At 38.3% G+C, this 27,594-nt stretch overlaps 2 protein-coding genes across 8 annotated transcripts in view; one reads left to right on the forward strand and one right to left on the reverse strand.

The window, feature by feature from the left end:
- The window catches only part of LOC117314721, a 55,322-nt gene that overhangs the window by 22,247 nt on the left and 5,481 nt on the right, over positions 1–27,594 (forward strand). For 2 of the 7 annotated variants that reach the window (XR_004529575.1, XR_004529577.1), the window contains exons 3-5: positions 2,292–2,527; positions 2,813–2,844; positions 6,538–7,495. Coding sequence is in view for 1 of the 7 variants with exons in the window: in XM_033868815.1 (XP_033724706.1) it covers positions 2,292–2,527; positions 2,813–2,844; positions 6,538–6,831 (562 nt within the window). In the remaining 6 variants the exon portion in view is untranslated. Of the gene's footprint in view, positions 1–2,291; positions 2,528–2,812; positions 2,845–6,537; positions 8,023–27,594 lie in introns of those variants that run through there. The other 5 variants (XR_004529578.1, XR_004529579.1, XR_004529574.1 and 2 more) reach the window with 5 other exon arrangements.
- On the reverse strand, positions 8,023–21,124 carry LOC117314748 (origin recognition complex subunit 4-like; the record flags this gene model as incomplete). The annotated part of the gene is given in 11 exon segments (XM_033868844.1): positions 8,023–8,779; positions 9,244–9,308; positions 9,785–9,880; positions 10,051–10,159; positions 12,907–12,993; positions 15,020–15,193; positions 15,904–16,052; positions 16,554–16,602; positions 18,314–18,399; positions 19,818–19,893; positions 21,034–21,124. Coding segments are annotated over 11 exon segments (1,165 nt in total), but the record flags the coding sequence as incomplete, so codon positions are not given.

Here is a 27,594-nt window from a genome sequence, read left to right on the forward strand (position 1 = left end):
CTGTCTCAGTGTGTGAGATATGGGTAAATAGCACGCTCCGTCTCAGTTTGTGAAATATAGGCAAGTACAATGCTCTGTCCGAGTTTGTGAGATATTTGTAAGTAGCACGTTCTGTCTCAGTGTGTGATATGGGTAAGTAACACTCTCTGTCTCAGTGTGTGAGATATGGGTAAGTAGTCCGCTCTGTCTCAGTGTGAGATATGGGTAAGTAGCACGCTCTGTCTCAGTGTGAGATATGGGTAAGTAGCACGCTCTGTCTCAGTGTGAGATATGGGTAAGTAGCACGTTCTGTCTCAGTGTGAGATATTTGTAAGTACCACGTTTGTCTCTTTTCGTGAGATATGGGTAACGTTAAGTAGGCTTACCACTTATTGAGTAATGGGATTAGTGGTTTTCTATATTTTACTCAACAATCAATTGATAATTTAAAGAATACTTATTCATTTGTAAATTGCTATTGATATTCATGGTTTATGAGCCACGTTTACACTTTTGAATACTGAAAACATTAAAATATATCTCGTATATAGTTTGAATATATCTGTATACATTCTATATATATTAATGTTTTAATAACTAAATGTATATACATTTGTATAACCATTTAATTGATTTTTATGTATATTTCACTGTCGGTAGGAGACAGAGTTAGCGTGTTCGTCAATATAACGGTATTATTAATATAGTGAGCTTATTCGTACTATAACCAGGTAATATGTGGAGATAGTAATCTTATTCTTACTATAACCGGGTAATATGTGGAGATCGAGTTGGCTTATTCTTACTATAACCGGGTAATATGTGGAGATCGAGTTGGCCTATTCTTACTATAACCGGGTAATATGTGGAGATCGAGTTGGCCTATTCTTACTATAACCGGGTAATATGTGGAGATCGAGTTGGCTTATTCTTACTATAACCGGGTAATATGTGGAGATCAAGTTGGCTTATTCTTACTATAACCGGGTAATATGTGGAGATCGAGTTGGCTTATTCTTACTATAACCGGGTAATATGTGGAGATCGAGTTGGCTTATTCTTACTATAACCGGGTAATATGTGGAGATTGAGTTGGCTTATTCTTACTATAACCGGGTAATATGTGGAGATTGAGTTGGCTTATTCTTACTATAACCGGGTAATATGTGGAGATAGTAATCTTATTCTTACTATAACCGGGTAATATGTGGAGATCGAGTTGGCTTATTCTTACTATAACCGGGTAATATGTGGAGATTGAGTTGGCTTATTCTTACTATAACCGGGTAATATGCGGAGATAGAGTTGGCTTATTCGTACTATACCGGTAATATGTGGAGATAGTAATCTTATTCTTACTATAACCGGGTAATATGTGGAGATAGTAATCTTATTCTTACTATAACCGGGTAATATGTGGAGATAGTAATCTTATTCTTACTATAACCGGGTAATATGCGGAGATAGAGTTGGCTTATTCTTACTATAACCGGGTAATATGTGGAGATTGAGTTGGCTTATTCTTACTATAACCGGGTAATATGTGGAGATAGTAATCTTATTCTTACTATAACCGGGTAATATGTGGAGATAGTAATCTTATTCTTACTATAACCGGGTAATATGTGGAGATTGAGTTGGCTTATTCTTACTATAACCGGGTAATATGCGGAGATTGAGTTGGCCTATTCTTACTATAACCGGGTAATATGTGGAGATTGAGTTGGCTTATTCTTACTATAACCGGGTAATATGTGGAGATTTAGTTGGCTTATTCTTACTATAACCGGGTAATATGTGGAGATAGTAATCTTATTCTTACTATAACCGGGTAATATGTGGAGATTGAGTTGGCTTATTCTTACTATAACCGGGTAATATGTGGAGATAGTAATCTTATTCTTACTATAACCGGGTAATATGCGGAGATTGAGTTGGCTTATTCTTACTATAACCGGGTAATATGTGGAGATCGAGTTGGCTTTTTCTTACTATAACTGGGTAATATATGGATATAGCAATCTTATTCGTACTATACCGGTAATATGCGGAGACAGTAATCTTATTCTTATTATAACCGGGAAATATGTGGAGACAGGAGTTGGCTTATTCTTACTATAACCGGGTAATATGCGGAGATAGAGTTGGCTTATTCGTACTATACCGGGTAATATGTGGAGATAGTAATCTTATTCTTACTATAACCGGGTAATATGTGGAGATAGTAATCTTATTCTTACTATAACCGGGTAATATGCGGAGATAGCGTTCACTTATTCGTACTATACCCAGTGATATGTTTCCTTTCACAGCTATCCTACTTTTGCTGACGATGCGATTGTGTGGAGGCCGTATACACCTACATCTAAAAACTACTTGTCCATCAATGACGGTAGCCTAGCAACAGGTGATGCCAGCTCGTGGCCATTCCGTCAGCTGGAACTTCTATGGTTTGATCTTTTACCATCACTTGGCGTAAAGATGACATCGGAGAAATCAGATGACAGCCACCTGGATATACCGCATAACGGATGCATTACTAACTATGGTAACCGCCAGGAAATAATAAAGTCCAGTTTTTCATTAAGATAATAGAGGTTTATGAATGTTTCCATCCATGCTGTAAATGTTTTCTCGGGTTTACCAGGCCAATCATAATATTTACATTTTTATTGTGAATAATCTCATTTTTAAGGCTAAACCTACAGTATACCATATATTAGTTAACTATGAAATTCCTGTGAACCAAATCTCTAACAACAACTTTAAATTAAGGCTGCGAGATTTCATATTTACTAAAGCTATATATTATATATATTTCAATTATTTTCAGCTGAAGAACAATGGGGATTATCACCATCCCAGGTAGGTTGATTGTTTACGTTGATTTTATATTTCGTTAGCTATACGACCTTTACCGAAGGTGGCCCATTGTACAACAATGTGGCTATCTAGTAGTGTAGTGTCCTTACAAGGGTAAAGATAACTCGTGTTCGTACCAGAGATCCCAGCGGGTACCCGGGGCCCACCATTGTATGATCATTATAGGATCTATATTGGACTGATATTTTTTTCTACTTTTCTCATATTCCCATTGTCTTCCTGGTTGAAATCAATAGCATCCAACATAGGATATTTGAGGAAGATTTAAAAAGAAATTTCTGATGAATGGTTAAACATGCACAACTAGAGACCAAGGGGAACTTACATATGAATTTTGAGAAAAAATCCTCAGGTACTTTTCAAGAAATGACGTTAAAAAGGATTCCTTACAGACAGACGGCGGATAAATGCCGATTTCAATAGCCATTTGATGATGGAAGACTTAAGATATTTGAAAAATATAGATAAACAAGAGATCCCAGAGGGATCTTGGCGCCCACCATTGAATGATCAGGGGTCGACATTAACTTTTTTCTGCACTAAATTCACTTGTCCGAATGAAATAATCACTTGTCCTACATGTGTTTCTACTTTCCATCTGTTATGTGTAAACAGCGAGATGATTTATTATAGTGTAGAGGTAAGCACTGCAAGCCATAATTTTGACTCATAATAATTACTAACAACAATAAAACAGCTAGAAAGCATTATTACAAGTTATTAAGTTTTACTAAACCATCCTTTTTTTACCTAAAAGCAGATGAATGAAGTACTTTAAAATAATTAACTTTCATGAAGAACTGTTCGACTAAACTTATTAAACAAACTTACTACTGTAAAAACATTAAAACATGTCACCGTTTTCTAGGGCACGGTAGTCTGCTTCATCTGTAGCCTCCTTAATTATATCAAAACTGATTCATTTTTATTACGATTCCAGCAGACGGTATCTGTCATAGTATCAATGCTCTCACATGTACAGCATTCGCATGCGTTTCAAACATACTAGTGATACCGATTACATGTTTTCGAGAGCCCTCGGAAGTCTGCCATCATTTCTATGTAGTTCCGAAGGAAGCTTTAATAAGCATGCAACTCACTTCCGTTCGATGGTTAACACAATTTAAAGGAGTTTTTACTCATTTTACAGTGAGTATTGAATCAGTTTTGACTTCAGAATATAACATAAATAAAACACAATGACAGATTTGTTACTTGTCCCGTCGGACAAGTACTTTAATGATTTCACTTGTCCGACATCAATTTCGTCTGGTACCGGACAATCGGACAAGCGTTAATGTCGACCCCTGATGATCTTTATAGGTTCCATGTCAGATTGATCTTTTCTCTACTTTTCCCTTCCTCTAAGTCTTACTAATCTGTGTAAATTCAGAAACAGCCCTCTAGTACTTTTCAAACAAGAGGAACCTCTATAAAAAATTTAAGATTTAGCGATAATGGCTGTCTGTTGTTTTCGGATTGGTCCCAAAATGCAACACCAGGGACCAAGGGGAACCTACATATGAAATTTGAGAAAGATCCCTTCAGTACCTTCTGTAAAATAGCGATAACAAACTTCAATTGTCAAAATACAAGATGGCTGCCTGTCGGGCAGGTTGTTTTCTGACTGGTCTCAAAATCCAATATGCATAACTAGGCACAGAGGGCAACCTACAAATGAAATTTCAGAAAGATCCCTTCAGCAATTTCTGATAAATAGCGATAACAAACTTCAATTGTCAAAATCCAAGATGGTTGTCTGTCCGCCATGTTGTTTTCCTATTGGTCCCAAGATGCAATATGCAGAACTACAGACCAAGGGGAACTTACAAAAATGTTTGAGAAAGATCCCTTCAGTACTTTCTGAAAAATAGCGATAACAAACTTCAAATGTCAAAATCTAAGATGGCTGCCTGTCGGCCATGTTGTTTTACGATTAGTCTCAAAATGCAATATGAATAACTAGGCACCCAGGGGAGCCTACATATGAAAATTTGAGAAAGATCCCTTCAGTACTTTCTGAGAAATAGCGATAACAAACTTCAATTATCAAAATCCAAGATGGCTGCCTGTCGGCCATGTTGTTTTCCGATTAGTCTCAAAATGCAATATGCATAACTAGGCACCAAGGGGAGCCTACATATGAAATTTGAGAAAGATCCCTTTAGTACTTTCTCAGAAATAGCGATAACAAACTTCAATTGTCAAAATCCAAGATGGCTGCCTGTCGGCCATGTTGTTTTCCGATTTGTCTCAAAATGCAATATGCATAACTAGGCACCAAGGGGAACCTACATATGAAATTTGAGAAAGATCCCTTCAGTACTTTCTCAGAAATAGCGATAACAAACTTCAATTATCAAAATCAAAGATGGCTGCCTGTCGGCCATGTTGTTTTCCTATTGGTCCCAAGATGCAATATGCAGAACTACAGACCAAGGGGAACTTACAAAAATGTTTGAGAAAGATCCCTTCAGTACTTTCTGAAAAATAGCGATAACAAACTTCAAATGTCAAAATCCAAGATGGCTGCCTGTCGGCCATGTTTTTTTCCGATTGGTCTCAGCCTGTTTGTGTGGATTGATTATTATAACACTGTGACCTTGACAGCCTGTTTGTGTGGATTGGTTATTATAACACTGTGACCTTGACAGCCTGTCTGTGTGGATGGGTTATTATAACACTGTGACCTTGACAGCTTGTCTGTGTGGATGGGTTATTATAACACTGTGACCTTGACAGCCTGTTTGTGTGGATGGGTTATTATAACACTGTGACCTTGACAGCCTGTTCGTGTGGATGGGTTATTATAACACTGTGACCTTGACAGCCTGTTTGTGTGGATGGGTTATTATAACACTGTGACCTTGACAGTCTGTTTGTGTGGATGGGTTATTATAACACTGTGACCTTGACAGCCTGTTTGTGTGGATTGATTATTATAACACTGTGACCTTGACAGCCTGTTTGTGTGGATTGGTTATTATAACACTGTGACCTTGACAGCCTGTTTGTGTGGATGGGTTATTATAACACTGTGACCTTGACAGCCTGTTCGTGTGGATTGGTTATTATAACACTGTGACCTTGACAGCTTGTTTATGTGGATGGGTTATTATAACACTGTGACCTTGACAGCCTGTTTGTGTGGATGGGTTATTATAACACTGTGACCTTGACAGCCTGTCTGTGTGGATGGGTTATTATAACACTGTGACCTTGACAGCTTGTCTGTGTGGATGGGTTATTATAACACTGTGACCTTGACAGCCTGTTTGTGTGGATGGGTTATTATAACACTGTGACCTTGACAGCCTGTTCGTGTGGATGGGTTATTATAACACTGTGACCTTGACAGCCTGTTTGTGTGGATGGGTTATTATAACACTGTGACCTTGACAGTCTGTTTGTGTGGATGGGTTATTATAACACTGTGACCTTGACAGCCTGTTTGTGTGGATTGATTATTATAACACTGTGACCTTGACAGCCTGTTTGTGTGGATTGGTTATTATAACACTGTGACCTTGACAGCCTGTTTGTGTGGATGGGTTATTATAACACTGTGACCTTGACAGCCTGTTTGTGTGGATGGGTTATTATAACACTGTGACCTTGACAGCCTGTTTGTGTGGATGTGTTATTATAACACTAATCTTATATGCTTCATTACAGTTAGAGGCCCTCCTCTTCAGTCTTATCCTGGGCACGCTCTTCCTGCTTGTCATCGTCACTGCCCTGTTCCGAATCCTCTGTCATTTCCGTGGTAGGAAATTTGTCAAGGCGCAAGGTCGAGGAACACACAAAAAACCAGCACCAGCGGAAAATTCATCAAACCACATGGAAACCCTGAGCCATGTAATTATCCCGAACCATACAGGACTACAGAACAACACAAGATCGCGAAATCATACCGAAAACGATACGGAGACACACTGCCATAACATAAACTCTACAACACCCCTGTAATCATCGTCTTTTTACTCAGGAGAAAAGGTTCTACTCTTCATAATTCCATAGTAATTCACATGAACGGAGGACAAAAAGTTTCGTTACTCAGCAGGTTGTGTAACAGACTACTAAAACTCTGTTTTAGATCAAGAGTCACATAGGTGCCGGTGAAACTAAAGCTGTGATGAAAGCAACCCTTGATACTTCCATTTTACAACAATGGAGTACAAAACTGTCTCGGCTATTTGGATTTCTTTGCTGTAGTAAAGTAATACGGTAGTTCAAATGTTAACTTAGACATACTGACCAATAACGAGCAGAGAACCCAGACAATCTTCAGCAAACTCGCATAAAGGAGGTACGTATACTACATCCAATCACATGGAGGTACTATAGCTGATCATCCGGGACATACACCCAATCACATGGAGGTACTACACCCAATCACATGGAGGTACTACACCCAATCACATGGAGGTACTACAACTGATCACATGGAGGTACTACACCCAATCACATGGAGGTACTACACCCAATCACATGGAGGTACTACACCCAATCACATGGAGGTACTACACCCAATCACATGGAGGTACTACACCCAATCACATGGAGGTACTACACCCAATCACATGGAGGTACTATAGCTGATAATCCGGGACATACACCCAATCACATGGAGGTACTACACCCAATCACATGGAGGTACTACACCCAATCACATGGAGGTACTACAACTGATAATCCGGGACATACACCCGTACACTTTCATTCTGTCGTGTATGTCAGTCAGTGACGGGGTGTTGACATACTCTTTTCATTCTGTCGTGTATATGTCAGTCAGTGACAGGGTGTTGACATACTCTCTACATTCTGTCGTGTATATGTCAGTCAGTGACAGGGTGTTGACATACTCTCTACATTCTGTCGTGTATATGTCAGTCAGTGACAGGGTGTCGACATACTCTCTTCATTCTGTCGTGTATATGTCAGTGACGGGGTGTTGACATACTCTCTTCATTCTGTCAAGTATATGTCAGTCAGTGACAGGGTGTTGACATACTCTCTTCATTCTGTCCTGTATATGTCGGTCAGTGATTAAATAGATTGTCATTAGAATAATTTCCTTGAGATGGTGCTATACAATTGTCATATGATAAATTAATATTTAAATATATTTATGATAATAAATAATGAGAGCAAAGATCATTTTTGTGTCCTGGTTATTCCTTTTTAATGACTCGTAAATGCCTTGCTACAGTTTTAAAGGCTATGATTATCTCCAACTTTGAGCAATCCTTCAATTTGGATGACTTCACTAACACGAAAATTCTGTTTCAAAACCTTGTTTATCTCATATAAATAGCACATTTCTGTATTTTTTGACTTTCAGTCTTCAATGTCAGAAATGTTTTCAGTCTCCAGAAATGTTGCTTGAACATTCCAGTTGATTGTTTCTATTTGTGATACAATGCCACATTGTTGTGTGTTTGCATATCTGTACAAGAAAGATGCAAACCTCTTTATTTCTCAGATGCTACCCTGACACAGCAGTAAACAGTCAATGACACTATAATCAAACATTCCTACAGGTACAGCTGGTGTTTGGTGGTAACATAGACCTGCTACGCTATGTTTATCCCCTAGGTATGTGACAAGTTTACTGTTCAGCATTATTCCTGTAAGTGTCTGAGGAGAGTGAGCCCACATATCGACTAAATGTTGTAGTTATGGGCCGACTGTTCAGCTATATAAATATCCATGTTAAACTGCATTCCCTTTGTTATATGACGGACGACTGGGCCCACTGTTTGACCTCTGTTGGACAGTTTGGGTATTTTTGCAGAGCATCCAGAATCTGTGAGGGATGGACGAGCAGCGACAATAGGCGATATTCCTTCTGTACCCGAGACCCAGCTCCATCTATTGTCTTCACTAACTCTAATGCAATCAGGTGTTCAAATGCCTGAAAAATGGGTGATTAATCACTTAGAATATCAGAGAGGATTTATAGAAACACAAGTAATGAGAACTACAAAATGTAAAACAATAAGATCCAATGATACTGATAACAATGGAGCAAAACATAAAACTTCATGGAAAAGTCAAATTGACCCAGGTATTTAATGCATTAATAGGATGTATATATCACTCGGTAGAGTACAGCCGAGTGATGATTAGAATATGTATTAAATCTCAAGTGCTTGCATATTCTCTCCAGGAATTAAACTGTGGAAGTTTGAACCTTTCAGATTAAAGAGTTATATATACACCTGATTTCTCTAACCTAGAAACTCAACAAAACCATTCTAACACACCTGATTCTCTAAATATGTTACCAATACCAACCAAAACCTGGTTTCTATGTGAACATATTGACAAATGAATGGGTGAATAAAATATACAATAAAGTTTTAACCAAATAATTACCTTCAACACAACTGCTTTTTCGTAAACTTGCATGGATGACCTCCTCTGGGCAAATTTTCGGTATTCTGAAATTGTTGAAATAATGGCATATTAATTACTCTGTGTTCAAGACTTTTACTGAAATAATCGAACATTTGATCATGCATGTAATCACCAATATACCCAGCTACTAGGTACAGTAAGTTATCCAGAACTGAAAACAATAGAACGCTGACAATAAGAACTTTCATTACAGAGCTACAGATGACCAACAATTATATGATTTCATATCACAGCATTTCCTCATTGTATTCTTTGTTAACTTGCTCTAAACGCAATTACCTTCATCTAAAAATAGTATAGTGATCTGACATTGACCCTTACACTTTGTGTAAACTTTCATTAAATCACATTAATTAGAGATAGGAAGATAGCGCCATATATGCCCAAGTTCACTCCTGTAAACTGGCAGTTCTGTAAACATTCAATTTACACAGAATTCATTGGGAAAATTATTAATGTGAATATACGTCTCAGGAGTATTTACAGTATATATGCTTACCACTGTAGACCATTTCAAAATTGAATGGTTCACCATCGTAAATTTCAGTCAGGTGCTTCATAGCGATGATGAGACAGAGCTCGAGGATTGAAACTCCTGAATCACAAATATCATACATTTTTCATAAATATTACATACACATGTAACACTGTGTCACAGCAAACCTCACAATAAAAAAAAGATTAAAAGAAATAAACCTTTGAATCTAAAACAAGATTTTGTAAGCTCAACTCTCAAGGTAATTCTGAATAACAAGAATACTTTACCATGAAGCATAGCTGACTTGGTGTCAGTGGACTGCATCTTCATACCATCAACAAAATCAGCAGGAACAAGGAATGGATGAGTATCACTTACACAACATACAGGGTACATCTGTAAATATAATGGTAAGATTAACCTCCCTTCTGTACACACAGGGTACATCTGTAAATATAACTGTCAGATTTACCTCCCTTCTATACATACAGGGTACATCTGTAAATATAATGGTCTGAATTACCTCCCTTCTGTACATACAGGGTACATCTGTAAATATAACTGTCAGATTTACCTCCCTTCTGTACATACAGGGTACATCTGTAAATATAACTGTCAGATTTACCTCCCTTCTGTACATACAGGGTACATCTGTAAATATAACTGTCAGATTTACCTCCCTTCTGTACATACAGGGTACATCTGTAAATATAACTGTCAGATTTACCTCCCTTCTATACATACAGGGTACATCTGTAAATATAACTGTCAGATTTACCTCCCTTCTGTACATACAGGGTACATCTGTAAATATAATTGTCTGAATTACCTCCCTTCTGTACACACAGGGTACATCTGTAAATATAATTGTCTGAATTACCTCCCTTCTGTACACACAGGGTACATCTGTAAATATACTGGTCTGAATTACCTCCCTTCTGTACATATAGGGTACATCTGTAAATATAATGGTCTGAATTACCTCCCTTCTGTACATACAGGGTACATCTGTAAATATAATGGTCTGAATTACCTCCCTTCTGTACATCTGTAAATATAACTGTCAGATTTACCTCCCTTCTGTACATACAGGGTACATCTGTAAATATAACTGTCAGAATTACCTCCCTTCTGTACATACAGGGTACATCTGTAAATATAACTGTCAGAATTACCTCCCTTCTGTACATACAGGGTACATCTGTAAATATAACTGTCAGATTTACCTCCCTTCTGTACATACAAGGTACATCTGTAAATATAATGGTCTGAATTACCTCCCTTCTGTACATACAGGGTACATCTGTAAATATAACTGTCAGAATTACCTCCCTTCTATACATACAGGGTACAGCTGTAAATATAATGGTCTGAATTACCTCCCTTCTGTACATACAGGGTACATCTGTAAATATAACTGTCAGATTTACCTCCCTTCTATACATACAGGGTACATCTGTAAATATAATGGTCTGAATTACCTCCCTTCTGTACATACAGGATACATCTATAAATATAATGGTCTGAATAACCTCCCTTCTGTACATACAGGGTACATCTGTAAATATAACTGTCAGAATTACCTCCCTTCTATACATACAGGGTACATCTGTAAATATAATGGTCTGAATTACCTCCCTTCTGTACATACAGGGTACATCTGTAAATATAACTGTCAGATTTACCTCCCTTCTGTACATACAAGGTACATCTGTAAATATAATGGTCTGAATTACCTCCCTTCTGTACATACAAGGTACATCTGTAAATATAACTGTCAGATTTACCTCCCTTCTGTACATACAGGGTACATCTGTAAATATAATGGTCTGAATTACCTCCCTTCTGTACATACAGGGTACATCTGTAAATATAACTGTCAGATTTACCTCCCTTCTATACATACAGGGTACATCTGTAAATATAACTGTCAGATTTACCTCCCTTCTGTACATACAGGGTACATCTGTAAATATAATGGTCTGAATTACCTCCCTTCTGTACATACAGGGTACATCTCTAAATATAATGGTCTGAATTACCTCCCTTCTGTACATACAGGGTACATCTGTAAATATAACTGTCAGATTTACCTCCCTTCTGTACATACAAGGTACATCTGTAAATATAACTGTCAGATTTACCTCCCTTCTGTACATACAAGGTACATCTGTAAATATAACTGTCAGAATTACCTCCCTTCTGTACATACAGGGTACATCTGTAAATATAATGGTCTGAATTACCTCCCTTCTGTACATACAGGGTACATCTGTAAATATAATGGTCTGAATTACCTCCCTTCTGTACATACAGGGTACATCTGTAAATATAATGGTCTGAATTACCTCCCTTCTGTACATACAAGCTACATCTGTAAATATAATGGTCTGAATTACCTCCCTTCTGTACATACAGGGTACATCTGTAAATATAACGGTCGGATTTACCTCCCTTCTGTACATACAGGGTACAGCTTTACCCTACATAACAATACAAAGTACTCACTCTCCCGTTCTCTGGAAGTCCTCGCCTACATAACAATACAAAGTACTCACTCTCCCGTTCTCTGGAATTCCTCGCCTACATAACAATACAAAGTACTCACTCTCCCATTCTCTGGAATTCCTCGCCTACCTAACAATACAAAGTACTCACTCTCCCATTCTCTGGAATTTCTCGCCTACATAACAATACAAAGTACTCACTCTCCCATTCTCTGGAATTCCTCGCCTACCTAACAATACAAAGTACTCACTCTCCCATTCTCTGGAATTTCTCGCCTACATAACAATACAAAGTACTCACTCTCCCATTCTCTGGAAGTCCTCGCCTACCTAACAATACAAAGTACTCACTCTCCCGTTCTCTGGAAGTCCTCGCCTACATAACAATACAAAGTACTAACTCTCCCGTTCTCTGGAAGTCCTCGCCTACCTAACAATACAAAGTACTCACTCTCCCATTCTCTGGAAGTCCTCGCCTACCTAACAATACAAAGTACTCACTCTCCCGTTCTCTGGAAATCCTCGCCTACCTAACAATACAAAGTACTCACTCTCCCGTTCTCTGGAAGTCCTCGCCTACCTAACAATACAAAGTATACACTCTCCCTTCTCTGAAGCTGTCTACATCCTACTCACCAGAAGCTGCTGTAGTGTCCTGACATCCTTGTTGAACTCAAACTGTCGTCGGAGGACACCTTGTATGGTCTGATCAGAGGCCAGCTCCTACAGATACGAGTAATACACTTAGTCAGAGTCCAGCTCCTATCGATACAAGTTATACACTTAGTCAGAGGCCAGCTCCTACAGATACGAGTTATACACTTAGTCAGAAGCCAGCTACTACAGATACGAGTTATACACTTAGTCAGAAGCCAGCTACTACAGATACGAGTTATACACTTAGTCAGGGGCCAGCTCCTACAGATACGAGTTATACACTTAGTCAGGGGCCAGCTCCTACAGATACGAGTTATACACTTAGTCAGAGGCCAGCTCCTATCGATACACGTTATATACTTAGTCAGAGTCCAGCTCCTATTGATACGAGTTATACACTTAGTCAGGGGCCAGCTCCTACAGATACGAGTTATACACTTCGTCAGTGTCCAGCTCCTACAGATACGAGTTATACACTTAGTCAGAGGCCAGCTCCTACAGATACGAGTTATACACTTAGTCAGAAGCCAGCTCCTACAGATACGAGTTATACACTTAGTCAGAGTCAAGCTCCTATCGATACGAGTTATACACTTAGTCAGAGGCCAGCTCCTACAGATACGAGTTATACACTTAGTCAGGGGCCAGCTCCTACAGATACGAGTTATACACTTAGTCAGGGGCCAGCTCCTACAGATACGAGTTATACACTTAGTCAGAGGCTAGCTCCTACAGATACGAGTTATACACTTAGTCAGTGTCCAGCTCCTAGATACGAGTTATACACTAAGTCAGGGGCCAGCTCCTACAGATACGAGTTATACACTTAGTCAGAGGCCAGCTCCTACAGATACGAGTTATACACTTAGTCAGGGGCCAGCTCCTATTGATACCAGTTATACACTTAGTCAGAGGCCAGCTCCTATTGATACGAGTTATACACTTAGTCAGAGGCCAGCTCCTACAGATACGACTTATACACTTAGTCAGGGGCCAGCTCCTACAGATACGAGTTATACACTTAGTCAGAGGCAAGCTCCTATCGATACGAGTTATACACTTAGTCAGAGGCTAGCTCCTACAGATACGAGTTATACACTTAGTCAGGGGCCAGCTCCTATTGATACGAGTTATACACTTAGTCAGGGGCCAGCTCCTACAGATACAAGTTATACACTTAGTCAGGGGCCAGCTCCTACAGATACGAGTTATACACTTAGTCAGGGGCCAGCTCCTATTGATACCAGTTATACACTTAGTCAGAGGCCAGCTCCTACAGATACAAGTTATACACTTAGTCAGGGGCCAGCTCCTACAGATACGAGTTATACACTTAGTCAGAGGCCAGCTCCTACAGATACGAGTTATACACTTAGTCAGAGGCTAGCTCCTACAGATACGAGTTATACACTTAGTCAGAGGCCAGCTCCTATCGATACGAGTTATACACTTAGTCAGAGGCCAGCTCCTACAGATACGAGTAATACACTTAGTCAGCGTCCAGCTCCTACAGATACGAGTTATACACTTAGTCAGGGGCCAGCTCCTACAGATACGAGTTATACACTTAGTCAGCGTCCAGCTCCTACAGATACGAGTTATACACTAAGTCAGAGGCTAGCTCCTATTGATTCGAGTTATACACTTAGTCAAAGGCCACCTCCCAAATACCAAAGAGAAAAGTTGTACACTTAGTCAAGGACCAGCTCCTACAAATGTAAGTTGTACACATACTTTTTTACTAGATGTGATGTCTGTCTGTTGAAATGATATTCATCATAGCAAGATGCAAGGATGATGAAATCGAAAAATAACTTTTAGGCTTTTGTACAGTTCATCCCGTCACTTTTTAAACAAATCAATGTATATAATGACTGATTCAGTTAAAACATTTGACCAATATTGTACAAGTTAATTTGTCACTTTGTCCTGTTCCTAATAAAGTATTAATATAAAGTACATACAACAATGAAAAATTATGAATTTCAAGCTAGAATCGTGCAAACAAATGAACAGGTTTCAAACTTCTGTTAGCATTGTTTAACTATACATAACTTATATACAATAGTGTAGAATAAAGTCTATACGGTACCTGAATATGTTGGTTCCAAGCCTTTACAAACTTCCTGTCTGTGAAGTCATCGGGGAGACTGAGATATGTGATGAAGAGGTTGGTGTAGTCCCCTAGTGTGATGTTGTTAAATAGATGGATCTGTCGGTGTGAAAATCGTGACTTCACTCTCTTCTCCAACAGCTCAACAACATCCTGAAACAGGTTTAGATTTAGGCTTTATTGTACATACAAAGAGGAAACCCAGGTAGTCAGGTAGGTGATCCCCATACATTTTTATGTCTGATTGGGGAATCAAACAAACCCTGGTTGACTTGGTGAAGGGGGAGTGTGTAACCACAGCTCCACCTCACTACTAAGGATATCACCGATATAATACATTCAATGTGTCACCGATATAATACATTCAATGTGTCACCGATATAATACATTCAATGTGTCACCGATATAATACATTCAATGTGTCACCGATATAATACATTCAATGTGTCACCGATATAATACATTCAATGTGTCACCGATGTAATACATTCAATGTGTCACCGATATCATACATTCAATGTGTCACCGATGTAATACATTCAATGTGTCACCGATGTAATACATTCAATGTGAGAATAATATAATACTCCACCTGACTACCAAGGATATCACCGATATCATACATTCAATGTGTCACCGATATCATACATTCAATGTGTCACCGATATCATACATTCAATGTGTCACCGATGTAATACATTCAATGTGTCACCGATGTAATACATTCAATGTGTCACCGATGTAATACATTCAATGTGAGAGTAATATAATACTCCACCTCACTACTAAGGATATCACCGATATAACACATTCAATGTGTCACCGATATAATACATTCAATGTGAGAGTAATACGATACATACCAATCGACATGTGAGGCCGATGACACAGACAGGGGCCTGGGCTGACTGTGCCACATCAAACAGATTGTATAGCAGTGTCTGGTTCTTGTGGTGGGCAAACAGGTCAAACTCGTCGAGGACAAACAAAATAGGTTTACTACTGTGGCTACCTACAAGGGGAGGAAAGACTTTCTGAATGAAAATAGGTTTAGTACTTTGGCTACCTACAAGGAAAAGTGGGACTTATGAGTCAATATAGGTTTACTACTGTGGCTACCTACAAGGAAAAGAGGGACTTTCTGAAACAAAAATGGTACAAAGTAGGCCTATGTAGCCCTTAAAATTCAGACCACTGTTCTTTTGACTAGTTAGTCAATCGGGAAGCAGTTGGTCATGAAAAGTTTTTACTGATTTTACTGAAACTGTCTGTAAACATGATATTGTTTTAATTCCATAAATGTTTATTCTGTTTACACATACACGTATTTACAATCTGAGTTGTTACCAGAATGAAGCCTGTAAATGTAAATAATCGTGATTGTGTTTCTTTAAAAAAAAAAAAAATCGCTATTTTTGTGGAAGTTACCTGACGCCCATCATAAGTTTCTCGCCATGTAATCCGCTAACATTGCTGGAGTAATACCTTATAATGTTATATCAGAAATACATACCACTCTTCAGAGCATCCAGTAGAAATTGAAGATTCTCTGCAAAGGATCCCTGAAACAAGATGAGATATTTGAACAAAAATCAAGAGGAATTAAAAAAAAATACAAATCACATATAAATATATGAATGGAATAAAAACATGAAGCCTTATAAAACAACTTCTAGAAAAGTGTTGATGCTGGACTGTTAACTCGATATCTTCTTTTTTCAAACACCATAACCAGTGATTTACAATCTATCATCTGTTTTTACATTTTATATGCACTATATTATCCCCTCTGACAGTGGACTATCTATACAGCTAGTCGACAGGAAGTGGACGATCTAGCTAGTCAACAGGAAGTGGACTATCTAGCTAGACAACAGGAAGTGGACTATATAGCTAGTCAACAGGAAGTGGACTATCTAGCTAATCAACAGGAAGTGGACTATCTAGCTAGTCAATAGGAAGTGGACTATCTAGCTAATCAACAGGTAGTGGACTACCTAGTTAATCATTAGGAAGTGGACTATATCTAGCTAATCAACAGGGAGTGGACTATCTAGCTAATCAACAGGGAGTGGACTATCTAGCTAATCAACAGGTAGTGGACTACCTAGTTAATCATTAGGGAGTGGACTATATCTAGCTAATCAACAGGAATTGGACTATATCTAGCTAATCAACAGGAAGTGGACTATCTAGCTAATCAACAGGAAGTGGACTACCTAGTTAATCATTAGGAAGTGGACTATCTAGCTAATCAACAGGAAGTGGACTATCTAGCTAATCAACAGGAAGTGGACTATCTAGCTAATCAACAGGAAGTGGACTATATCTAGCTAATCAACAGGAAGTGGACTATATCTAGCTAGCCAACAGGAAGTGGACTATCTAGTTAATCATTAGGAAGTGGACTATCTAGCTAATCAACAGGAAGTGGACTATCTAGCTAATCAACAGGAAGTGGACTATCTAGCTAATCAACAGGAAGTGGACTATCTAGTTAATCAACAGGAAGTGGACTATCTAGCTAATCAACAGGAAGTGGACTATATCTAGCTAGCCAACAGGAAGTGGACTATCTAGCTTATCAACAGGAAGTGGACTATATCTAGCTAGCCAACAGGAAGTGGACTATATCTAGCTAGCCAACAGGAAGTGGACTATCTAGCTAATCAACAGGAAGTGGACTATATCTAGCTAATCAACAGGAAGTGGACTATCTAGATAGCCAACAGGAAGTGGACTATCTAGCTAGCCAACAGGGAGTGGACTATCTAGCTAATCAACAGGGAGTGGACTACCTAGTTAATCATTAGGAAGTGGACTATCTAGCTAGCCAACAGGGAGTGGACTATCTAGCTAATCAACAGGAAGTGGACTATCTAGCTAGTCAACAGGGAGTGGACTATATCTAGCTAGTCAACAGGAAGTGGACTATATAGCTAGCCAACAGGGATATATACCAAATAATCAGAGTGATATATCAGATTTTCAGAACAGGGCATTATATAGCTTATAGTGCCCGGGAATAGAACACTGATTTAGGATTAAATGAGTGATTTGGGGTAAATAAATATCTCATTTATCCATAATTTATATGTAAGGTAGGTGTTATGTCACACCTGCTTTTATTGTGTTAGCATCAAAATCTTAGCGACACAGAACGGTGTCAGAGAATTCCATGTTTTCATATAGTAGTGCGCTCTGGCCCTACACCAGACATGTTGTCAGGGCCAGAGGAAACTCTGGCTAATCAGTTCACTGCTAAACACTTACAAACACTTTGGTGCCGACTGTATTCTCCAGCTGTAACTGTCGGGTGATCTCCTTTAGTGCTATCTTGTCATCCGTCTGTAATAGGCCTGCAATTCAATGCTGGGATATAAACATATATTGTCAGAACAGTTTACAGTGTCTTAGATCATCAAATGATATTAGACACAAGTATTAAAACTCGTCAAAAAGAAATCCTACCCTTAATATTAACATAATACTGATCATCAGTGAATTACTAGCAAAGCTTGCAGTACTACTCTCAAATTTGGGACCACATTGATATATTCCGACGTTCAATATCAAGGATTTTACTGCTAATGTGATAATGTGTGACCTCTGACCTTGCATGAGGAATTATATGGTATCATCAAAATTTAAATAAGTACCCAGCGGTAATATGTCACACTAAAACATGTAAACAAACTATAACAGGTAGGAGGACCAACAGCTGTCAATGATATTATTGGATAAGCACCATACACAGTTCAAATCGTAATTATGTGATGAACATAATATTTGAAAATAATGGCTTCACAACACCCATGAACAGGTGGGTACCAGGTATCTTAATGGTGTCAGGTGAGCAAAAAAAAACCCCAAAAAACAAACAAAAACAAAAACAAAACAAACCTAGGACAGAGTTATTCAATAGTTCATTTAGCTTAATTACTTGATTAGTGAAAATCTTATTTCTACTTTACTTCAAAACCTGACTGTACATATTCCTTAAATAGACAGGTAGGAAGAGACTTACGAGCTCTATAGTTTCCTAAAACTCTGTCAAACGAGTTTTACCAGAGATAATTTTATCAGGATTTTAAAATTGTTGTTAAACTGTGATTAGCCTATAACCACCTTTTGAACAACATTGCCTTGATCTTATGGCCCAGGGCCAGTAGGTTTGGTCTGTGGGCCAGTAAATACTTTCCATTTTGGCAAGTGGAAAATTTCTTGTAATTTTTACCTCTTCCTTATATAATAATTCAAGGTACTGTCAATCCACTTTAATTGGACCACTATGTTTCACCTTTGGACGAGTACTTTTAAACACAAACTTTAAGGACCAGTGATGCTGAAATGTTTTTTCCTGCCCTGGTGGTCAAGATCATGCTGTTGACATGTTTCGATCACTATGGTTATCAAGAAATATACTTCACCACTTACTAGTAGACTTTCGTGGTTCAGATAGTTAGAGTTGTAATTATGGACTCACTAAAAAACTGTAATGTTTAAATACGTTTGTATACGCGAAATAAGACTAGGTCACACTTCCCTTTGATTCAAGTCAATATTATTGTGGTAAAAACAGGTCACACGACTCGTGATTTTTGGATATGGAATTTATTTCATACTTGTAAGTTATTTTTTGAAAGTTAAAAAATATTTTGAAAAATAACTTACTCATGTGAAATAAGTTCCATTTCCAACAACCACTTGTTGTGTAACCTCTATATATATCATACACATACAAGTGCATTTTGCAACATAGTTTTGAAATATATACCATTGAGACGAACTTGTAGAAGGTTGTCTTTGATCTCTTGATTTGTCATCAGTTCCTCGACAACATTTTCTATCAGCTGAACCATGAAACAAGTGTGAAAATACAGTTAGAAAAATACATACAATAGATTAATGAGAGGTTTTATACCAGTCCACAGTTCTACAACCTATTACAGTAAATATGTACAGTATTTTACAAATATATACCTATGTATAAACTGTTATTGACACAAGAACATGTTGCATAACATTATGCTAAATGTACACTACATCCTTATCAATAACAGTTTCTATGTATATATATATTACTTACTCGTCATGTTTTAAGCTGCATACTCCCAAATAACTTAAAATTCTAGTTACATACATTAATGGCAATCTAATGGCAATCCCAGATCCTCATTCACGTTCTCCTAACATTAAAATGACTGTTGGACAGGACGCTTCACCAGGGGAATCCTTGCGACATCAGTGTATAAAATAACTTGCCTCATTTATTTTTATCGCGAGAGTATATGTGCATGAACTTGCCTAATAACACTTTCATCTGAACATATTAGCAAAATATTCTTGTATTAACTGATCAATATAAACAAACATACAACTAAATATTTATTTTGAAATATATATAGTAATATCAATACAACAAAACATCGATAAAATCAGATCGGTGAAGTTGACAATGTTCAAGGATGGAAAAAGCTAATTAACCAGCAATCTAATAGACCTCTGGCAAAATTGGAATTTAAGTCTATTCCTTTTTCTTCTCTCGCTAAGTTCAAATGAATCAATTCTTCTCCTCAGGAAATCCTGGGGTTTTGCTTTTATGTTTCTTTTTGGCAGTATCTATCTCCGTTTTTTGCAGGCTAATGGCCATGCTTTCGGCGTTCCGCCATTTTGTGTTGACTGATAACTCGTCCATTGCATTGTGGGACTAATTTGCACAGAAACTTGGTTCGCCAGACCCAGTTATTATTATTTTTGGAAATTTCAGCTATACTTTCATAAGTACACATTTTCCTAAAGTTTTTTATTCACAATAATTTGTTAGATATATCTTAAATCTGAAATCTATAAAGAGGTAATAGTGTAAACATTTATGCTATTTCTTTGTTAAATATTTCCTATATAACATATAAAGTACAATGACTCACATTGTAAGACATTGTCTGGAAACATCAAATCTACATTTCTTAAAATTAAACTATATGTATTACCATGGACTTGCCACATCCTCTTGGTCCTATCAACAGAGCGGAGTTACTTTCACCTGTCGTACCAGTCCTTCGGATCAAATCCAGCAGTTTTCTGCCATTAAAAACAAGAAGACTGCAGTCGTCAATATCCCCTGAGTCCTGCATATGGTTGTGTGCATAAAGTGCAATATTAGGTTTTTAACCATGATTTGGTTCTATGATTAAAATACAGAAAAATTATAAGAAATGCAAACCACTCCATACCACAAGGCACCACTTTAGTAGACTATTGGAGCAATGCATGTACCAGGTTTTGTGAAATTATCTTAAATGGTTTTGGAGTTATGATTCAAAAAGGGGAGTTAGATTGACGGATACATGCAAGCAGGGACGTGTACAGTGTCCAATATAACAAGAGGCACAGGGGCCTTAACGCTCACCTGAGTTCTAAAATATATACTGATGTTTAATGTTCTTGTTTTTAAATTTGAAATTCAACACATTTGACAAGTGTGACCTTGAAGGTAGACCAAGGTCATTCAACTGAATATACTTAGGTCTATTATCAAAGCATGCCACTGTCCAAGTATCATGACTCTGATCAGTCTCTTCTTGGTTATAAGAAGTTGTTAAAGATTTTAACACATTTGACCTCAGTGACCTTGAAAGTAAAAAGTCAGTGTGATTATTTTGAACATCTCTGGTAGTCCTTCATCCTAGCATGAAACTGGCCCAATATCATGGCCATGGGCCTCTTAGTTATTAAGAAATAGTCATTTAAAGATAATAACTCATTTGTGACCTTGAAAGTAGGTCAAGGTCATTATTTAGAACATCTTTGGTAGCCTTTTATTCCAGCGTACTTTTAGCCATGTAAAACACTCTGAAACTGCTTGCTCTATATCATGGCCCTGGGCCTCCTGATTACTTGATGAAAAGTCATTTAAAGATTTTAACACATATAACCCCTTTGACCTTGAAAGTAGGTCAAGATCATGCATTGTAACAAACTTAGTATTTCTTCATCCCTGCATACTACTGGCCCGATATTACCTAGCTGGGCCTCTTAGTTAGTGAGAAGTCAAAAATGTAAATCTACAATGGACTAAGAACAACACTGGACAAAAGACGATCGCAACAGGTCACTCAAGTCTTTGTCTCAGGTGACCTGATAAAAAGGGCAAATTGTGAGTTTTTGTGTAATATCATTCAGAGAAAATTAAATATTCATTCCACCTAATTCTAGCAAGTCGCAGCTCACTGACAGCAGCAACCACAGAATGCTTATACATTCTTGTACTTAAATTTCGTTATCTTATTAGGATATTAAATACCAATTGTCAACGCCAAATCAATGCATCTTAAACACAAACATACATATCTCTATGAACTTAATTTGAGGCTTATGTAGATAAGCCAGGTTTAAATAGTTAAATAACATTTACAACACTAGTCCATTGTTTGACACAATATATAGCTATAGATGTTCACATGTAATAGATATGGCCAATGCTAGCCTGAGTCTTGTGACACCTATGTTTATGGTACGGATATATATTTATGATCATGAGTTAATTGATTAATAAGAAACAGATGTGTTCAGAAGGATATCCCATATACATAATATGGGCCCGAGGGGTCCAGTGGAGTGACCGGTCACGTGACATGAAGTAGCCATCTGATTAGTCCTATCGTAGTGACCAGTCACGTGACATTAATTAGTAGCATCTGATTAGAGGTATTCTGATAGCGTCACTTGTCCAGCTCAGCAGCATTGGAGCCAGCTTTTATGTTATTCTCTCTGTGATTTATCGTAAGAAATTCATCAAATTACTGCAATATAGTGAAAGAATTAGTCGTAAGAAATTCATCAAATTACTGCAATATAGTGAAAGAATTAGGCCTATTTATTGTGTGAACAGTAGGTGAACTTTATTCTGATTTGGTTAAATTCGTTTTGGGGATAACGATCGCGAGTGAGGATACAAAATTCTTAACAATGGCGAGTCGCAGATCTAGATCCCGATCGAGGAATGCACCGTGGGATTCATCTAACCCAGCCAACTGGACCATGTCTCAATTAAAAGACGAACTTGTAAAATTAGGCATTAACGTCCCATCTACGGGTATGACGAAGACAGCACTAAAGGCGCTGTATCTGGAGAATGCCGGACGTCCCGTGACGACAGGCAACTCAAATAATCGGACAGAGAATTTGAGTGCGGACAGTGAAAGTTACGCCCAGACCAGGGATACAGGCAATATCCACATTTCACAGGAAAATGCTGATGTTCGGCAGCAGAACAATGATTCTAATTATACGGAGTTGCTACGTAATGCTGCAGCATTATCAAGCACAACTTCCGAAACTAACGCACGTCATACGTCACCGGAAGTGCCTTCAACAATGACTTCCAATATGGCGGCGCCCAGTGCGATGGAAGGTATGCTTTCAACAATGCATACTATGACACAAACCATGATGTCGCTGCAACAAACAGTGCTTCAGCTAATGAGCAATAAAGACAGACAACAGAAACCAGCTGAAGAATTTACGCTTACCACAGCGTATGAATCCCTGAGAGGACATGCCCAAACTACGACTAGCGCAGGTGGGTGCCCTGTTAATCTTTCTGAGGGCATAGCTTCCGAAAGCATTCCTCATATTGACGTAGTTTCTGACGCAAATCGTAAGAAAATTCTCGAGGGCAAATACGTGAATTTAGCCTCCCTGCTGATTCCCAGGTACGAAACCGATAGGCCAGATGACATTCAGAGGAATTTGAATATCAATCTTTACAAAGAATCTGACGATCCCAGGCTAAACAAAACGCTATCCATCTCTGAGTTCATCACGGCATTTGGGAAGTTTAAACGCGTTATGTGCGATAAATTTCCGGAACGTAGGGACGAACTTGATATCTATGAGGCAAACATTATTCAGGTCAGTAATGTGTATGGGCAGCGATTCTACGACTACCATTGTCAGTTCGCAATGAAAGCTGCCGCAGCTCTTCGCAACAACAACCAGAAAGTTCGTTGGGAACTAATGGACCATGGACTTCTTAGCATGGTCGTAGGCAATGCTAAGGTTAATACATGCCAGTTGTGTGGACTCACATCACATTCCACTCCATTCTGCCCCCAACAACGAGACAGAAGAAATAGTCTTAATTATGGGAAATACTATTCGTCTGAGACATCATTACCCGGCAGACAATCAAAAAATGATAAAGACACTGATAGGCTAGGACGCCCCAAGATCAAAATTAACGGAGCAGAGGTGTGTAACAACTTTAACGAGGGCATGTGTCAGTTTGGTTCCAATTGTGTGTTTACTCACATTTGCCTGAAATGTAGAGCCTCAAGTCACGGGGCTAAAGTATGCAGGAAAACAAGCAAAACTACGCAAGAGGATAAATGACTTGATAGTTTCAAGGCCGACACCCCTATTAACGTAGATAGATTGAGATATGAACTTTGTCAACATCCAGATAAGCATTTTGTTAAATATCTGTGTGACGGATTAACTTTTGGCTTTGATACCATGGTTCCGGATATGGCTCTACCAAGTAAGGAATGTCACAATCTTCAATCAGCGTTGAAAGATACACAAACAGTTACAGAATTAATTCAAAGTGAGAGGAAGAAAGGTTTCCTAGCGGGTCCATTCAAAAAATTGCCATTTCCATTGTACCGTGTGAGTCCAATAGGAGTAGCATACGGAAAATATTCAGGCAAACCTCGCCTTATTGTAGACTTATCTTCACCTCACGAAGATGATGTACATCCCAGTGTGAATGATCTGATCGATAAAGAGAGTTGTTCTCTGTCATATGTTCGCATCGAAGATGCGATTAAATTGATTCAAGAACTCGGTAAGGATACCACCATGTGCAAAACGGACATATCGGACGCCTTCAAACTTTTACCTATTCACCCATCACAATGGCATTTATACGGAATATGCTGGCAAAACCAATACTATTTTTACACACGGTTAGCTTTCGGATGCAGGTCAAGTCCAAAAATTTTTGACAATCTTTCACGTGCCATTTGCTGGATAGCTCAACACAATTATGGTATCACTTACATACTCCATCTTTTGGATGACTTTATTACATTCGAGAAACCAGGTATATGTGGGGATAGGAACATGAAAATGTTATTCCACATATTTAATACTTTGAACATTCCCATGGCTCTCCACAAAACTTGTGGACCAGAGACAGAGTTAGAATATTTAGGAATCATATTGGATTCTCACAACATGGAAGCTAGGTTGCCAGAGGACAAACTTCAAAGAGACATCGACATGTTGAGGTCATTTCAAAGTCGTCAGTCATGTACAAAGAGGGAAATTCTACAACTGTTAGGGCATTTAAATTTTGCCAGCAAGGTAGTGATCCCGGGGAAAAGTTTCTTGTCTTACATTATTAAGCTGTCCACTACAGTCAAGGCTCTACACCATCATGTTAAAATTAGTAAGGAATGTAGAGAGGACATCAGAATGTGGCTTTCTTTTCTGGAAAATTGGAACGGTGTGGCCATTTTCTACAATCAACATATTACCATATCTGAAGACATTCAGTTGTACACAGACGCATCCGGCAGTATAGGATTCGGGGGATACATGCAGGGGCAGTGGTTTGCTCAGGCATGGCCGGAAACTATCAAGAGACATGTATGTAATGGAGAGGAGGTATCTATTGCATTTAAAGAGTTATATCCAATAGTGGTTGCTGCGATGATATGGGGTCACACTTGGAAGGGACTTCGTATCTTATTTAGATGCGACAATTTAGTTACAGTAGCTATCCTCCAGAAGGGACGGTCCAAAACAGGGAATATCATGCCTCTGATGCGTCGTTTGACTATGTGTGCAGCAACTAACTCCTTTGTTGTACTTTCTAAGCATGTACCAGGCAAATGTAATCTTATCGCTGATTCATTGTCTCGTTTACAGATGGCAAGATTCAGAACCTTGGCTCCAGATGCCAACCTAACGCCCTGCACAGTACCAAACCCATCGGAAGTTTTTTGGGACTAGGCTCGGTGATTGACGATCTGTGGGAAACGGCAATAGCCCCTAACACCCGACAGGCCTATAACACAGGATTCAACAACTTCATTAAATTTCTGCTATTGGCCGGTATTATGGCCAGTGTCAACTTTTCTAACCTACAAGTTACTGAGGACATGCTCATTTACTTTGTGGCCCATTGTTACAATTTGAAACTTTCATATGCTACAATCAAATTATACATGTGCGGTATAAAATTTATGTGTCTCAAACACAATATACCATTTCCTAGTTCTGCTGAATTGAGACGGATGTACGCCATCCTGGGAGGCGTGAAACGTGCACGTGGCAAGATCAGCAGACCTCGGTACCCAGTGACATTCAACATTTTGAAAGACGTATGTGGATATCTACGACAAAAGTCAACTTCCTTCGAAGACTTGATGATGCAGACAGCATGCATCGTAGCTTTCTTTGGCTTCTTGAGATGTGGTGAATTTACTGTTAAAACATCATTTGATCATACAGTGCATTTGTGCGCGAGTGATTTGATAATAACAGATGATTACGTCATGGTACACCTCAAAAGATCTAAAACGGACCCGTTTAGGGAAGGGGTGAAGTTAAAACTATTTAAAGTCGGAGGCATATTATGTCCTTATGTCGCGTGTTGTAATTACATGTCAGCCAGACTTGGGCAGAACCCTTCACCAGACGATCCCCTGTTCATTGTGGGCAACGGACAAGCTTTAACACGTTCTATATTTATTACCAAGTTTAAGCATGTATTGCAGTGCATAGGAATTAATTCAGAACTTTATAATGGACATTCATTTCGTATTGGAGCTGCCACCTCAGCAGCAGCAGCTCACGTGGAGGACCATCTGATTAAGGTTCTAGGAAGATGGTCCTCAGACGCTTACTGTAGATACATTAGAACGCCTCAATCTTGTATCAGAGAGGCCCAGATTGCACTTACAAAGCATTGATGCTCATCACCTATGCTACTATTTGAACTGATCTTATAGATATAGGTCATGGTTAACGTTAGATTGCATGTCTTTATATATATATATATAATTACCAGATTTTGCAGTCTTATAATTAATTTACAAATTTTTCAGGCCAGAGACTAGTGTGTATTTTGCAGTGTTCAAATTCTTTCTACTGACAGCAATGAAGTAGTATATTTTTGATATTTATATATGTATGGCCATTCCTTATTTTTATTATATATTATTACTCTATCTATCCTTTTTATCTCCTTCGTCGACATCATTCTTATCAAAAGAATATGATCTGTTTATATGTATACTGAACTAAATAACAATTGTATACAAATATATTAGGCACTTATTTTTGGGGCACTCAGCTATATTATTATCATAATTTATCAGAGTTTGGGCAGTATTTTCATGTATAAATATAAGGGTTGGTTAAAAAAACCAATCTCTCATGAAAATTACCCCAAAAATATTCTAACAGTTCTGTTTTTAACCTACTATTTATATATAGGTCCAAAGGCTGGAGCAATGTAACCAAAGAGTTACAGCCAGCCA

The sequence above is a fragment of the Pecten maximus genome, chromosome 2, assembly GCF_902652985.1.
Source record: "Pecten maximus chromosome 2, xPecMax1.1, whole genome shotgun sequence".
In the NCBI taxonomy this organism is placed as follows: Eukaryota; Metazoa; Mollusca; class Bivalvia; order Pectinida; family Pectinidae; genus Pecten; species Pecten maximus.